General features: G+C 48.5%; 1 protein-coding gene across 8 annotated transcripts in view; it reads left to right on the top strand.

The window, feature by feature from the left end:
• Nucleotides 1-15269, top strand: part of Mprip (myosin phosphatase Rho interacting protein) — a 115438-nt gene that overhangs the window by 63199 nt on the left and 36970 nt on the right. For 5 of the 8 annotated variants that reach the window (XM_085829973.1, XM_029484025.2, XM_085829974.1 and 2 more), the window contains exons 4-7: nt 3335-3486; nt 7354-7438; nt 11750-11984; nt 12989-13145. In XM_085829973.1, the coding sequence (XP_085686099.1) occupies nt 3335-3486; nt 7354-7438; nt 11750-11984; nt 12989-13145 (629 nt within the window). Of the gene's footprint in view, nt 1-3334; nt 3487-7353; nt 7439-11749; nt 11985-12988; nt 13500-15269 lie in introns of all 8 variants that reach the window. The other 3 variants (XM_029484023.2, XM_029484024.2, XM_029484022.2) reach the window with 1 other exon arrangement.

Here is a 15269-nt window from a genome sequence, read left to right as displayed (position 1 = left end):
GAAAAAGGAAAAACAGCTTTCATTATAATGCCCTTATAAAAGTGTTATTTATGTAACTCCCATTAAAAAAGAAGACCAGTGAAAGGGAGAAGGGGAATGTGGAGTGGAGCCAGGAAGATGGTCCAGTGGATAATGCACTTGCCCCACAAGTATGAGGACTTGAATTCAGATCTCCAGAGTCCACATGAAACTGGGGTTGGTAGTACCTATCCAGCACGCTTAGGATGAGATAGGGGAATCCCTAGCATCTTGAAAGCAAGAGTCCTTTGTTCATGTCCTGGTGAACAATAAAGAGACACTGTTTCAAACAAGGTGCAAGGTGAGCTAGCCCAAGCACACCCATGCCTAATACCCATGCTAGTGGGAGGTCACTCTTGCTTTTTGTTTTGTTTTGGTTCCAGAGCTTTTCACGGCTAGAATGAAAGTCAAGTCAAACATTCAGCCACTTTAGGAAATAGTTTGTTGCATTTGAAGGAATTAAACATATAGCTCCCATTTGAACTAGCAATTCCACATCTAGCTATCCACCTGAGAGCAGTTAAAGAATGTGGCCATTCAAACACATGAATATGAGTATCCATATATAGCAGTTTTATTTACAGCAGTTCCAGGTGGAAACAACCCTGGTGTCCTTTGGTGGTAAAGTGGGAAAGCTGAATGGGACTTGTCTACGTGATAGATTCACCTGGACAAAGCAAGCTGTTCAAACCTCAGAGTGCGGCAAAGAAAGGAAGAGCTTCCAGATACAAAAGGCTTCACACCCTGTGTGGTTCCCTCGGTTAGAGAAAGTATTGGATGGGTGATGAGGCAGAGGGATTGGAGGGAGACAGAGGGAAATGATGCCTAAAGGCCTGAGGTCAGTAGGGGTGAGTATTGTACAATTCTGTAAATGCTGAATAACCATTGAACTGTACTCTGTAAACAGGTAAGTTGTGTGATTATAAATTATGTCTCAATAAAGTTGCTATTAAAGAGGAATTAGCTGTGAATGAGAAGCTTTGATTTGGGAATAGTTTGTTCCCACTTCATGGAAGTCCTGTGAGTGGCTTGGGCTCTAGTTACCCTTCCTTTTGTGAGGTTTCCTGATTGTTGTCTCCTGAGTGTGTGGTGGGGTCCAGTAATGCCTCCTGGTTAGCACGGGGCAGGGGGGGCATCAGAAGCCCCCACTCAAGGGATTGTTAATGTCTTTCTGCCCCGGCTTAGTTTGTCTCTCTGGTTTTGTGTTTTGAGATATTGTCTCTAGCCCGGCTAGCCTGGTTGGCCTCACTTTCAGCAGGCCTCCTTACTTTACTTCCCAAGTTCTGGGATTGTAGATGTGCACCAAACATATATGCCTGGCTGTCTTTGCCTTTTATCGACCATTCTGAAACCCTTTCTAAAGGAACTAGAGCTGAGGTCAGGGAGGTAGAGAGGTTGAAGGCTGAGACCATGGCTATACTCAGCTGTAAGGCTGCATCTTTGGCTCATTGTCCAGTTTTCAGTTCTGACTGTTGCTGTACAAAATGGAGGAGTTGGGCTGTAGGGACCTGAACAGTTTGGTGACACTGAATCCTTGAACATCCTGGTGGCCAATCTCCTGAGAAGAAAATAACCAGGAATTTTGTTGAGATGTTTTATCATCTCTACTTAACATCTTTTTGTATGATATAGTGTCATAGTTCATAATCTATTCACATAGGTCTGAAATCCATCATGGCCATTGTTGTCAGTGTTTTAATCCCAAGGACTGGGATGGAGTTCCAGCAGTAGAGAAGAGGAGGCATCCTTTGCAGTTCCTTTCATCTGGTCACTACTGGCTGTCTGCACAGCTTCTGTCACTCAATTCTCACAATCCTCATAGCGTTAGTTTTCTGTCTCAGAGATAAGATGTGTCTTGTCCATGGGGTGAATGAAGAACACTTGTTTCTGTATAGGAAAGGACAGTTTACCCAAAAGCAGGTTTAGGAGACTGCTAGAGAGGGCCTGTAATTAAGACTCAAGTGGAATAGAAGGGACTGGCATAGGAAAGAAGAGGTAAGGAAAATTAGGACCCTGCCCTGAGCCTCCCGATCCAGAAAGTGAGCAGGATTTGGATCTAGGCAAGATGGGGCATTAGACTACTGTCTCTGTCCACTGCTCCCTGAGAAGACCTGCTGCTCAGTTGCAGAACTGCCTATGCTACAAGGCTGTGCTAGACCCTCATGGTACCCTTCCCAGGGTGTGTGCTCTTGAAGCTCTGAGGCTCACCAGAAAGTCTTGTGATCCAGCTTTCAGCCATGGGGAAGAAAGCATGGGCCTTGTGTGGGTGAGAGCTCTGCTATCTGGGGCTGCCTCATCCCACCCCCAACAAACTCTCTGAAACGTCATCAAGCAAGTTAGAACTCTTTGATCGGCCTGATGACTTTAATGGAAAGGGACTATGAAGGACTTGCCTAACAGGCACTTGACAGATGAAGCCCATGGGATAATGATTCTGAGCTTAGGGTGGGTACCAGGCCTCATACCCTGCTCTTAGACAAGGGTACTCTCAGTCTGGTTAGCAAGATGGTGATAAAAATGGGTCTGTAGAACTACAGAGGGAGGCAGGCCAACCACAAGTGTTCAACTGGTGCTGTAAGCATTTAGTGCTAAGAAAGGAAGCCCACCAAGTAGTAGACCTTGGATAGTTTGGTGAGAAGTTGCTGTCTGCCCCAAAGTCCACCCACCTGTGGCTTCTGGAGCAGACTATGCCAGTGTTTCCCAGTGGGATCTGGCAGTGTGAAGCAACTGGCATGATAGGATACATTGCAGCCAGTCTGCCTTCCCAGAGTATCTGTGTTAAAACATTCCAGTGTCTTAAATGGTGTGTATATATATCCATGTGTGCATGTATGTTGACCTTTGCCCTCCAAGAAGTCTCAGCAGGATTCCTTAAAGCCCAGACAGGTATGGGTGAGCCTTTGGGTCTGTCTCCCAATCCTAGAGCTAGTGCTCAAAGATGTGGCTCTATTTACCTACCTCCTTATGTCTTTTTTTTTTTTTTTTTTCTATTTTGAATCTACTATTTCCGAAGCTTTTCCTCACTGATCTGAGACTAGGATCTTGGCTGCCTGCTCTCCCTAGCAGTCCTCACTGAGCTATTCTCTCACTGTCCTGCCCCCTCCTCCGGTGCAAGCCAGGACACTGTTCTCCATGTAGAAAGTAAAAGTCCAGCGGGTGTCCTCTACATAAGTCCAGCTTGGCTTGCCCCACCGTGGTTCTGTGGGTAGGAAGTGGTGCTGTGAAGGCTAAGGATTGAATGCGAGGGGTGGGTCCTGCTGGTGGCTGTGGGACCTGACACACCACCCCTTTTGAGTGACTTGTTTTGTCCTTGCAGCCCACCACCCTCCCTCAGGGCACCATCAACATGAACCAGTGCACAGATGTGGTGGATGGGGAGGCCCGCACAGGGCAGAAGTTCTCCCTCTGCATCCTGACACCTGACAAGGAACATTTTATCAGGGCAGAAACCAAGGAGATCATCAGTGGGTAAGTTGGCCAGAGCCACAGGAGGCACTGCCTGTTTGCTCACCCATTTCTGGGGACTCCAGGGCTTCTAGGTCTTCCTTGGAATTCTTCACTGATTGATCATCCTCCCACCCCACACCTCATCCTCACCCTGTGCCTCCCTTCCCCTCAAATAGAATAAGCCCTCTTTTCTAGGCTGTGTATCAGTCAACCTGTGTGGCAGCCCCTTTGAGAAACATCCTGTGTAGCACCAAAACCTCCAGGTGATTCACATGCATGTATTTTGGGTCCTCAGTGATGAACCCCATTCATTCTATAAGGCTGGAAGAGGGCAGGTGTGTCATCAAGGCTCTGGAAGTAATCAGTCTGAGGTTGAGGGGTATAGGCTGTATATAGCACAGGGTAGAGGGAAGTAAGGACATGAAGCCATCTGGCTTAAACAAGTACAAGGCCATTGGGAGCATTGTCTTTTTCTAGCATCCTTTAGTTGCATCTCTAGTGTTGCTTTTCAGGAAACCAGACTATACTAGCCAAGAAATAACATTTGGTAGGTGACTGAAAATTCTCCTTTCTAGGTTTCTAGGAACAACCTGAAGGAGTACTTTGTGTGTCTTCCTGACCTTAACCCAGAACCCAAGATTTAAGAGTTTCCAGGGCTTCTAATGAACCCATCCTCTATACCAAGCAATCTGAGGGTCAGGAGTAAGGGAGCAGTCAAGTGTGAGTGACCATCTGTATTTCTGACTGCAGCTGGTGCTACCTGGCCTAATATAGCACACATTTCTCAAGTGGATCTACCTAGAGAGCCTCGTCTTCCTAGACTTGGATCTAGGAGAGGGCCTGAATGGGACTGAAAAGGTAGTCAGAGGTCTCTAGGACAGGCAGGGAGTATCTGCACCTGGGCTGATGATGCCATGTGGCTCAGAGAGATGATGTTTAGCATCTGACTGGTTGGTCCTTTGACAACTACCTTGGGGTCCTGGCTCTACTCTTGAGCCTCTCTCCTTGGTTACTTCTCTGTCATCTGTTCTGTCAGCATACCATGGAGGCCTGCTAGATAGACATGGTTATTAATTAACTGACCAAGTTACCAGAGGCATGTAACTTCAAAATCCTGTACGCAGGCTCATACTCCTTGGGGTCCACAGCTTATATGGCAGCTTGAATTATAGCAAGTCAACTGAAACTCTTTCTCTCCCCTCATTCTTGAAACCCCTTTTCTTTTTTTCTTTTTTTTTTAAATTAGGTATTTATTTCATTTACATTTCCAATGCTATCCCAAAAGTCCCCCACACGCTCCCCGACCCACTCCCCCACCCACCCATTCCCACTTCTTGGCCCTGTCTTCTGACCCAAGCAATATTTTTTTTGTTTTGTTTTGTTTTTTGTTTTTGTTTTTTTTGAGACAGAGTTTCTCTGTGCATCCCTGGCTGTCCTGGAACTCACTCTATAGACCAGGCTGGCCTCGAACTCAGAAATTTGCCCGGCTCAAGCAGTAGCTTCTTTAGCCTTGCCCACATGCTGCAGAGAAGTCAGACATGGCACAAATGTTCCAAAACCAGGTGCTTATAATCCCCTCACTCTCGGTCTCCTCTAACCTCGGTGCCCTCTCCAGTGCTGTTATGGTTCTTCATCTTCATCTGTGGACTCCAGGCCCCATTGGCCTACATGCTTGGTCACATCCAAAACCAGTTCCTAAGGAGAAGGTACTTTCACCAAGCAGGTAGGGCAGGGACATCTACCACCTACCCAGTCTCCCTCCCTCATGCCATGAGTGGCTTTCATACTGCTGGGACTATATTTGACACTACTTTTCTAAAGGATTGGTTGGGACTCATTGTTGCTGTCTGGCTCAGCCAGAAGCTAGCATTCTCTTCTCTCTGCTCTGCCATCAGCTCTGCCCGTTTACTCATTCTCACTGATAGCTCTGCCTTCTGGAGTTGGAGAAAATAAGTCCCCACCAACCCCATGTGTATTAACTGATCCTCTTTTCTTCACTGGGTTATTATTCTTAACATTTCTGACACATCTAAATATGTTGGGCTTCCATGACAAAATCACATGTAGCTGAGTGTAGAAGTACATGCCTGCAATTCCAACTTTTGAGAGACTGGGCAAGAGGAGAGTTCCAGGACAGCCCAGTAGCCTGGGCTACATAGCAAGACCCTGGTTTGTTTTAAATGGGGGGAGGAAGGAAGAGATAGCAGTGTAGACCTGTTCCATCATGGTTCAGCCCTGACAACTCTGATGCTAGTCATGGCAAGCTTGGTAGTGACCAAGAGTCCCAGGCTTCCCTTCCTCAAACTCTTCCCAAGCTTCTAGCTAACTTAGCAACAGAGTTCCTCTTGAGGGATGGCTCCACCCTCCCAGGGCTCCTTGGTGTTGACAATGGATAGAGCATATGAAGTTTTAAGCACTTGAGAGATTCTACAATCCCTGCCATGTACCCCACATACCTGAGGTCCTTGTGGGGAGATAATCTTGATTTAGGATTCTGGTGAAGTTGTAGGAATCACTCCCTTCACACACACAGCCTCAAGTATCTGACTGAAATATCAGCTGACATGGAGCAGTTCTAAGATCCAGGCTTCCTGGAGAAAGGATGGAGTAAGAAGATAGGAGCTCAATGCCCCGGGAAGTCTGCCCATCTGCTGTCTTCCAGATGTAACTCTTTCCTCTCTTTGGGGCCACGGGAGGTGACCTACAAGCACCCCTAAGACTCGGAGGGAACTTGTAGGTCCCTGGGCATGGGTTGAGCTGAGGTGAGCAGCCCTTTGTTCAGCAGCTATGGTTCCCTAGCCACCAGCTCCCAAGACTGCTCCAAAAAGCAATGCAATGTTTCTCTCCCCATCCTGCAGCAAACCCAAATTATAGAGTCACCTTAAGGAGCCCTTCTCTTGCCCCAGGGGTACTGATAGGTATGTGGATGTGGCCAGCACCATCACTACTCTAGGCCTGGACCCAGCCTGGGGCCTGGTGTTCTGTGAAGTTTAGAGCCCTGTCTCTCTTGTGGTTCCTGAAGTTACTGCTTGTCTGGAAGGAAGGCTGGCTGTTGTACCCCACTTGGCATTAGCTGAGGCCAGGTTTCAAAAGCAAGCCTTCTTCTATGTTACAGTCCCTCTGTTCTTCTGAAATTCTGGACCTGCTCTCATTTAGCCACTGGTCTCTCTAGGATATGGTTACATAGAGTGGCAGTGCTAGATCTGGGGTCTTAACCTTTTGTCTATAGCTCTTTCCCTAGCTACCAGCGCCACGCTTTCTGTTGCTGGCCCAGAATGGCTTTCTAGTGAAGGATCTGGCTCTAGTGAAGGATCCTTGGCAAGTGTGTAGCTTTATCCTGGTGTGTGTGGCATTTTTCCTGTGTAAGTGGTGGTCTGATTTATTAGCCTCTTACTCCTGAGGTGAACCACCATGGGAACTTTGCTGATAGAACTCCAAAATTTTCACCTTTCAGCCAGTGTCTGCCCCAGTAGCCCTAATTGGCTGCCAGTCATTGCCTGGTTATGCAGTCACCAAATCCAAATCTGGGTGGGCAGTTTTTAAGTTGAGATTAGACCAGTAATGGCACAGTGCTCTCCCTGTGTCCCAGGATGCCTTTGTCAGAACAGAGAAGTCATCTTGCTCTGAGTCCATAGTGGCCATGGAAGGGTCATTGTCTCTCCTTGTCTTGATACAGCCAGTGCTTTTCATGACTTGTTAAATGACACAGTCTCAACAGCTACTGCACTCTGATCTGGAGTAACACCCACCTTGCCCAGTGTCTGACCACTGGATAGGTATCTCCAAAAAGGCTACCTAAGAGCCTGAGGTCTTTGCCTCCCCAGCAAGGCGTGGAGGTCCTGAAAGGCAGGGATTTACCTGATACTGTTTCTCATCCTGTCTTCGCAGGTGGTTAGAGATGCTCATGGTGTATCCTCGAACCAACAAGCAGAACCAGAAGAAGAAACGGAAAGTAGAGCCACCTACCCCACAGGTAGGCTGGGCGGTGTCCCCTAGTGGAACTGGGCCTGGAAGAAGTGAGGGTAAGAGGGTGGAGAAGATCGGGCCAGGGCTGAGGTGGTCATACTTTGCATGCCTCTTCCTCCGTCCTGCCTGTACCCTAGGAGCCATAGGCCACTGAGCAGACTAGCCTGCTAGAGTGCCCTGGGCTGTCTTCAGGAGGGTTTGAACCAGCAGGCAAATACTGAGCAATAGCAGCTTAGCATGTGTCCCTTCCCCTGACCATCCATCCTATCTACTTCTGGGAGCGGAAGAATGGTGCACTCTTCTGCCACTGTCAGAGGAAAGAAGTAACCCTGAGCAACAGGAAAAGGGAAACCTGGTGGGTCCCTGCCCTGACTAGTCCCTGTGTGACCAGAGCTAGGTTAGGTGGCTGGGGCAGACGAACCAGGTCCAGTCCTTCCCTTCCTTCCTCCTTCTCTCCCTCCCTGTGTCCCTCTCATCCTCAGTCCCTCCCTCCTCTTAGCCAGTATTCTGGGCTCATGGCAGGAAGTGCTCTGCCCCCATTCTTGCTGTGTTCACCACACCCTTAGGCTCTGGAAGGGTGAAGTCACCATTCTGAATTTCCAGCAAGGGCCTCTTGCTAGGGTGGTTGTAGGTACTTAAGGTTCATCTTTTCCCCTCTGTACCAAATGTTGCTTTCATCAGGATTTTTACCTAGGTTGGATAAATCAAGTCAGTCCTAAGAATGAACAAAATTCATTCTTGAATGTGGTCTTAGGGCATCACAAACCCAGAGTCTTGTGGAAGCAGAGAGGTAGCCCAAGATAAAAAGCTTGCATCCCTGGGCCAAGCAGTCTTTCTAGCTTCTCTGGCTTCTTGGGCTGCAAAAGAAGGACAGGCAGAGGCTGCTGACCTGGATCTCCACAACTCTAGACTACTGTGGACAGTTAATCCTACTGTAGGATGTAGCCCAGGCCTGCGTCTAGTGACCAGCATCCATCCTGCATCTCATCCTTACCCAAGAAGCCCCAGAGGGCACCCAAGCCAGCCTTCCCCAGAGAGCAGTGCCCCCAACTGGAAGTCATTTAAAACATGCAATCAAAGAAATTTAAAAATGTAGTCAGTTTCCCAGAAACAGAAAGCCTTTTGCTTGGGAGCAGCAGTTAATGCTCAAATCTCCCAAGCTGCCTGGTTTGAGAGAAAAGTCCTGGCTGAGTAACAGTGGTTAGGGTTACGCCTTGTTTCCATGGTGATGCCTTGGAAGCATTGCAGCATAGAGCTTCTGCCTCCAAATATGGTAACTCTCTATGTACCAGAGACAGCCTGGGTCAGGCTAGAAATTTGGGTGTATCCCCTCCCCCACAACGTTGTCTCTCTCGAATGAAGCTGCCCTGTGGCCAGGCTCCAACTTTCTGGGCCAGTAGAAAGAGCCCTATGATCCCAGAACAGGAATCACCCCTTCCCTGAGGATATGCCTCAGAACTAGGGCACAGAGTTCCTAGCCTCCTCTGCCAGGGTTATGGCATGCCTCTCCCCTTCCCCACAGCTAACCTCTGGTGAGCCTCAGGAAAGAGATTTAGATTGAAGTCTCTGGGTACACCCACACACACTTAAGCAACCTGCTATCAGAGCCATTTATGTGGCGGGTGAGCCTGAAGCTCAGTTTCCATCTCTCTCCCATATCCCTGCACAAAGCCTAGAAGAGTTTCAGGTTAAACCACTCGGGACCAGAAACTTGGTTTCTGCTGGGTCCAAGCTAAATTCTTCAGGTTGACCCTAAAGAAACTTAGATGATAGAGGTGATGTTCACCAGACATATAGGTCCTTGAAAAGAAGGCCTAGAACAAGAGTTCCCAAGGCAGAGTGAGAGCAAGTTTCCTAGCTCTCCAAGAGTCTGTTACTCATAGGGAACTTTGGAGGGTGGCTTTTTTCTCTGCCAGTCCCACAGGCTCGAGGCCCTTGGCAGAGATGTGGATGAGGTTCCCTGTTCATTTCTAGGATTCATGATTTTTTTAAAGTTTTTTTTTTTAAAGATTTATTTATTTTATGTATATAGGTACACTGTAGCTGTACAGATGGTTGTGAGCCTTCATGTTGTTGTTGGGAATTGAATTTTTTTTTTTTTTTTTTTTTGGTTTTTCGAGACAGGGTTTCTCTGTATAGCCCTGGCTGTCCTGGAACTCACTTTGTAGACCAGGCTGGCCTCGAACTCAGAAATCCGCCTGCCTCTGCTTCCCGAGTGCTGGGACTAAAGGCGTGCGCCACCACACCCGGCTGGGAATTGAAATTTTTACGACCTCTGCTCACTCTAATCAACTCAGCTCTCTCTGGCCCAAAGATTTATTTATTATTATAAATAAGTACACTGTAGCTGTCATCAGACTCGCCAGAAGAGGGCATCAGATCTCATTACAGGTGGTTGTGAGCCACCATGTGGTTGCTGGGGTTTGAAGTCAGGACCTTCGGAAGAGCAGTCAGTGCTCTTAACCTCTGAGCCATCTTGCCAGCTGGATTCATGATGTTATAAGGTCTCTGCTGCCCTCTACTTCAAGACTTCTTTCTCACTGTGGCCCCTTCTCCATTTTCATGCCAGAGAAATAGAGAATGGCACCCTGAAGAGAGGGCGCGTACTCCCTTTTCCTTGGTTCTGGAAGCCCTTCTCAGTGCCTATGATAGCAGCCAGGGTCCATCACAGTCTTGACAGCATGAACGTAGCTGGCTCCTCAGGAATAGGGTGCAATGAACCTGGGCTTCTATACCCTTTGCTGACCCAGGCTGGCTCTGTGCAGTCTGAACCTCTACACCTCTTTGTGGCCACATCCACCAAACTAGATTTTTCATCCACCTGCTCAGAAGAAAAAGAATCTAGCCCAAGAATGGGGATTTGTTTACCTGTCCTCCAGAAGACAGAGAGAGAACAAGCTCCTTTGGGGTCAGCGGTGTGGGTCAGCCCCCATTATTTGGTTTGAGACCACATGGCAGTGGGATGTGGATATTTCTCATCCCCTCTGTCTTTGTGGCAAGATAGTAATCAGCTGAAACCACCCTCTTGGCAGCCCTCTCTGGAGATTGGTTGGGCACAGAATGTGAGTGGGTACTACAGGGCAGCTGGGATTGCCATCCTGTCTTTATCTGGGTTCAACATCTAAAGAGTCCAATTCTCTGTTTACTTAGAAACTGGATTTATATGTCTGCTGAGTTCTGTTCAGGGCCGTACCACTTCTGTGCCCTGGGAAAACTGGGAAGTGACTTGGGCTACCAATAAAGAACAACTTGTGCTTGAGAACAAGGTGTGCATGTGACAGGTGTGGGTGTACAGGTTTCAGTGAGATGCTGTGTGTCTCAGAGTGAGGTGCTCAAACAATAGACATTGGGATTTTCTCAGATCTGGGAACTGGGAAGTTCAAGGTTAAAGTAGCAGCAGATGTGGGCCCACTTCCACAAAGTAGATCTCCTGGCTTCTTTCACAGTTACTAATTCCATTTGTGAGGGCTCCACATTCTTCTTCTTATTATTATTATCATCATTATCACTATCATTATTATTACTATTTTTAAAGATTTATTTATTTATGATATGTGAGTACACTATAACTGTCTTCAGACACTCCAGAAGAGGGCATCAGATCTCATTACAGATGGTTGTGACCTACCATGTGGTTGCTGAGATTTGAACTCAAGACCTTCAGAAGAGCAGTCCGTGCTCTTAACCACTGAGCCATCTCTCCAGCCCTCGAGAGGTCCATTTTCAAGACTTAACAAAATCCTAAGGGCCCCACCTCCACAAATCATCATCAAGGGGATAGGATTTCTAATGTAAATGAGCAACAACTGTCAGGCCTTAGTGTCTGTCTTATTTCAGTAGTTCTTTCACATCATCCCTTGTGTTCCATCTAAGCTAAGAGTGGGAAAAACCACAGGGTGCTGTGCAATTCACTTTCTACATTTTCCCCAACGATCTTGATAGCAATGAGCCTGGCTCAGAGGAGTGCGTTCCTCTTTTGCCTTGTCCTGTCTCCCTTTGTTTATGTCTCAAGTACCTATGAGTATAGGAATGGCAGACTCCTATGAGCTTACCCCTAGTAATTGGGCTGCTATTCTAGGCACTGTCTGGCAGTATACTGCCAGAGAGAGTTTTTAGATACTTGGTGACATGGCTCTGGTAGAAACCAAGAATCTTTCCTCTGCAAGGCCTCTTGGACAAGGCACTGGTGGGTGCATGACTTCTCATCCTCCAGCACTGTTTTGATGTTTTTATATCCCTTGTAATTTAGCAGCCGGAACCTGAGTGCTAGCTTGGGCTATGTGCTCATATGCTACCACCCTCACTGCTCTCTCTCTAGGAGCCTGGGCCTGCTAAGATGGCTGTCACTAGCAGTAGTGGCGGCAGCAGTGGTAGCAGCAGCAGCATTCCCAGTGCTGAGAAAGTCCCCACCACCAAATCCACACTCTGGCAGGAAGAAATGAGAGCCAAAGACCAACCTGATGGGACCAGCCTGAGTCCAGCTCAAAGTCCCAGCCAAAGCCAGCCTCCTGCTGCTTGCACCCCACGGGAACCAGGACTAGAAAGCAAAGAAGGTGAGCAGCAGCTGATCAGCCTGCGGACCTCCTTGTTGTGGTGATCTGTCTTGTACTGGTGGAGTGGGGCTCTGTCCAGGAGATAGGACGGGACACTGGACATGTGATACAGGGCCCTAGCTAGTCCTGTCATGGGTCCTGAACTCTTCCTCCCTTTGTGCATCGTGCAGCATCAGTTCTGGGCAGCACTGGCCTGGCATGACTGGTTCCTGGCCTATGAGATTCAGCTTGGCTTCTCTACCTCACCTGTGAAGGAGAAAGGTGTAGCACCTACTCCATTGGCCTCAGGAGATCTATAAACACTATTCTTTCTGCCTCTGTGAGATCTCTGTTCCTGTACCACACGTTCCTACCTCATTAGCTCTTAGAACCTGCTGGGTTGGGTGCTTCCTGTCTTTAGAGGGATAGCAGTTAGGACACCAGTGCCCCTCTCCTCATTGTTACCATCTTGCTCAGCTCCTGGCTAAGAAGACGGGCCAGAGAGGACACTATTGACATCACCATGCCCTCTCCACTTAGAATGCTGTGCTGCCCTAGCAGAGTTAGTCCCCTTCTTTGCCTCCCTCAATTGGAGTTCTTTAGCATACACACCTGTCTACATTTACAGTCCATGTGCTCTATGGCATGCTTATAAAAGGCCTCCTCCCTGCCTCAAAAAAAACCCAAAAAACTAAGCCTGAAAAATGTCCTTTTGGTTGGTTTCTTCCTGTGGTCTGGTAAGAAACCATTGGTTAGGATGGAATCCTGCTTCCCTACCAGAACTGTACGAAAGTCCCTGCCTGCAAAGTGACCAGACTGGAGGAAAGGGTAGGGAGTAAAGGCAATGGAGATGGGTGGTCCATTTCTGCCCACAGTTTTCTCCTTTTACCTCTGGCCCATTCATAGCTGTGGGGTGTGAGTATGGAGGGTGTTGAGGCAGCTCCTGGGTGATCACGTGTGGGCTTTTGGAAAGTTCTGATGACAGAACTGACAGCAGTCTGAGCAAGCTTCCTCTTGCCTTCTAGATGAAAGCACCATAAGTGGGGACCGTGTGGATGGTGGTCGGAAAGTACGGGTAGAGAGCGGCTACTTCTCCCTGGAGAAGGCCAAGCAGGACCTGAGGGCTGAGGAGCAGCTGCCCCCACTACTCTCCCCACCCAGCCCCAGCACCCCACACAGCAGGTATGGTTGTCCTGGATCGCCCTCACAGGAACTCAGCCACCCCCTTCACTCCCCAGGTCTTCCAGCCCCAAGCCGAATGGTCTACAGCATCTGCCCTGCCAGCCTGGGTGAGGCCAGCAGGCCGCCCAACCACATGGACTCCAGCAGTGCTGGGGGGTGGGGAGCAGAGGTACTGGGGAGCACCTTTGCCTTTAAAGCCAGCAGGCAGTATGCCGCCCTGGCCGACGTCCCTAAGGCCATCCGGATCAGCCATCGAGACGCCTTCCAGGTGGAGAGAAGGCGGTTGGAGCATAGGACTCGGGCCCGGAGCCCTGGCAGGGAAGAGGTGGCCCGTCTATTTGGCAACGAGCGGAGGTAAGGAGGGCACTAGAGGGCTAAAATCACGTATGTACTCACACAAGTGTACTTCAGGAACATGATTTCTGTTCAGTGTATGGAGCATCTCCTCTCTGGGTCCCAGACTGTGGTTCTAGTTTTCAGCTCCTGGCAGCCAGATACAGGACTAAGTGCCTGTAGGCTGGCTAATGTAGGCTGTGCTTCTCAGATTAGGCCCAGTGTGGCTGAGTCTTAGGCTTCTTGGCCTTCTCTCTTATTAGAGAGAACTTCTATTCTCTGAGAAGACTCAAGAGCTGCAGATAGGGACTAGGCCCTCCTCATGCTGACAGTTCTGCACTTGTCAGAGGGCACTGAAGAGATTCCAAGATACAGGAAAGTGAGGGGGCAGCATAGATCCTTCCCACCAAGATGCAAGAGGCAGCCAGAAACAGCTGCTGTGTGTCTCAGCTGCCACTTTTACAAAACCTCTGGGTTTTGCTGAAATGGCTTCCCACCAGTGGCAGAGATATAGTACTTACTGCTGAAAAGATAAGGCTCTTCTTTTGCCCTGAAGTACCAAGCTTGAGGACTAGGGAACATTCTACCCATGATTCCCCCCTCAGATTCTCTACCATATCTCTGAGCTGTGTTTTGTGTCCAGGCCAAGTTTCTTCCTTAACACCAGACAGGTTTCTAAAGATCCATGCCTGCCCCCAGGAGAGGTTAAAAGCACATCCGTGTGCTTTGCTGTGGGTGGGAGCACCGCTTTCATTAACTTTACAAAGAAGTCCTCTGTTCAGAAAGGCAACTCCAAAAATATCTGCAGTGTCTTCCCTGCCCTGGGTGCAGGCTGAAGTTCAGTCAGGTGTTGAGGGCAGGATGAGATTAGGGAGGACTTTCTCTGGTCCCCTTTTCTCAACTCACAGTTAGTTGATACCCAACCCAGCTTGTTTCAAATGGCCTATGGACCCTCAGGTAGACAGTGGACACTGAGTGCTCCCTGGCATTCCATATAATCGTCAATCTTCACAGTCCAACAGTGGCTCAGGAAAGCACCTGTTACTCTTACCCTTGCTTCAAGGATGTGAAAACTTGGGTGACCCCCATCCCTCATGGTGAATAACAGCTAGTGGGTAGGCCTTTAGCAGGAATCTCTGATCCTATGATAGGCACCAGCATCAGAGCTCCTGATGTCCTTCTAAAGCATTTGGGTAGCAGAAATGAAAGGTCTCGTTAACCATTAAGGAGGCCTTCAGGGTGGGCAGGGTCAAGTTTGCACTGGCTGCTGAGCAGGCTAATTCTGGTGGTTCCAAAATGGGGTCAGCTATGCTTTACATTTAGTTCCAGGCCAGAGTTAACATTTTGCCCACCTGCTTGGCTAGGCTCCTTGTCAGAGATGTTAATTTTGAATGCATTCTTGTGTACCTGCCTGAGATAGATGCAGTCTCTAGGCTTTGTTCTTGCATGTTCTTCACCACTATGGGGATGAATCTCAGCTGGTGTTGGTGTCTGGACTACTTCTGCACATTAACCCTGTAACTATCCCTTCCTGAATGATCTTGCTGGTTGGTGTTGCTCTTTGAGGACTGCTATCTGAGGCCCAAGTAGTCCACCTGGTGCTGGACTGGATCCTGGTCCCTGATAAGTTAGAGTGATAAGATGTCAGTTACTTTGCATTGAGTTACTATAGCCAGGATAGACCTGCCACACAGTAAGGAAGTTGACAACCACAGGGTTACTTTTGGAAAACTTCGGTAAGCCAGTAAGCAACCCTACCTGAGTAACAGCAGCCCTGAGCTTGGAATTTGC

Source organism: Mus caroli, unplaced genomic scaffold, assembly GCF_978045245.1.
Source record: "Mus caroli unplaced genomic scaffold, Mus_caroli_1 scaffold_13, whole genome shotgun sequence".
Taxonomy (NCBI): Eukaryota; Metazoa; Chordata; class Mammalia; order Rodentia; family Muridae; genus Mus; species Mus caroli.
Note: the sequence above shows the minus strand (reverse complement) of the source record. Positions and strands in the feature narration are given on the sequence as shown.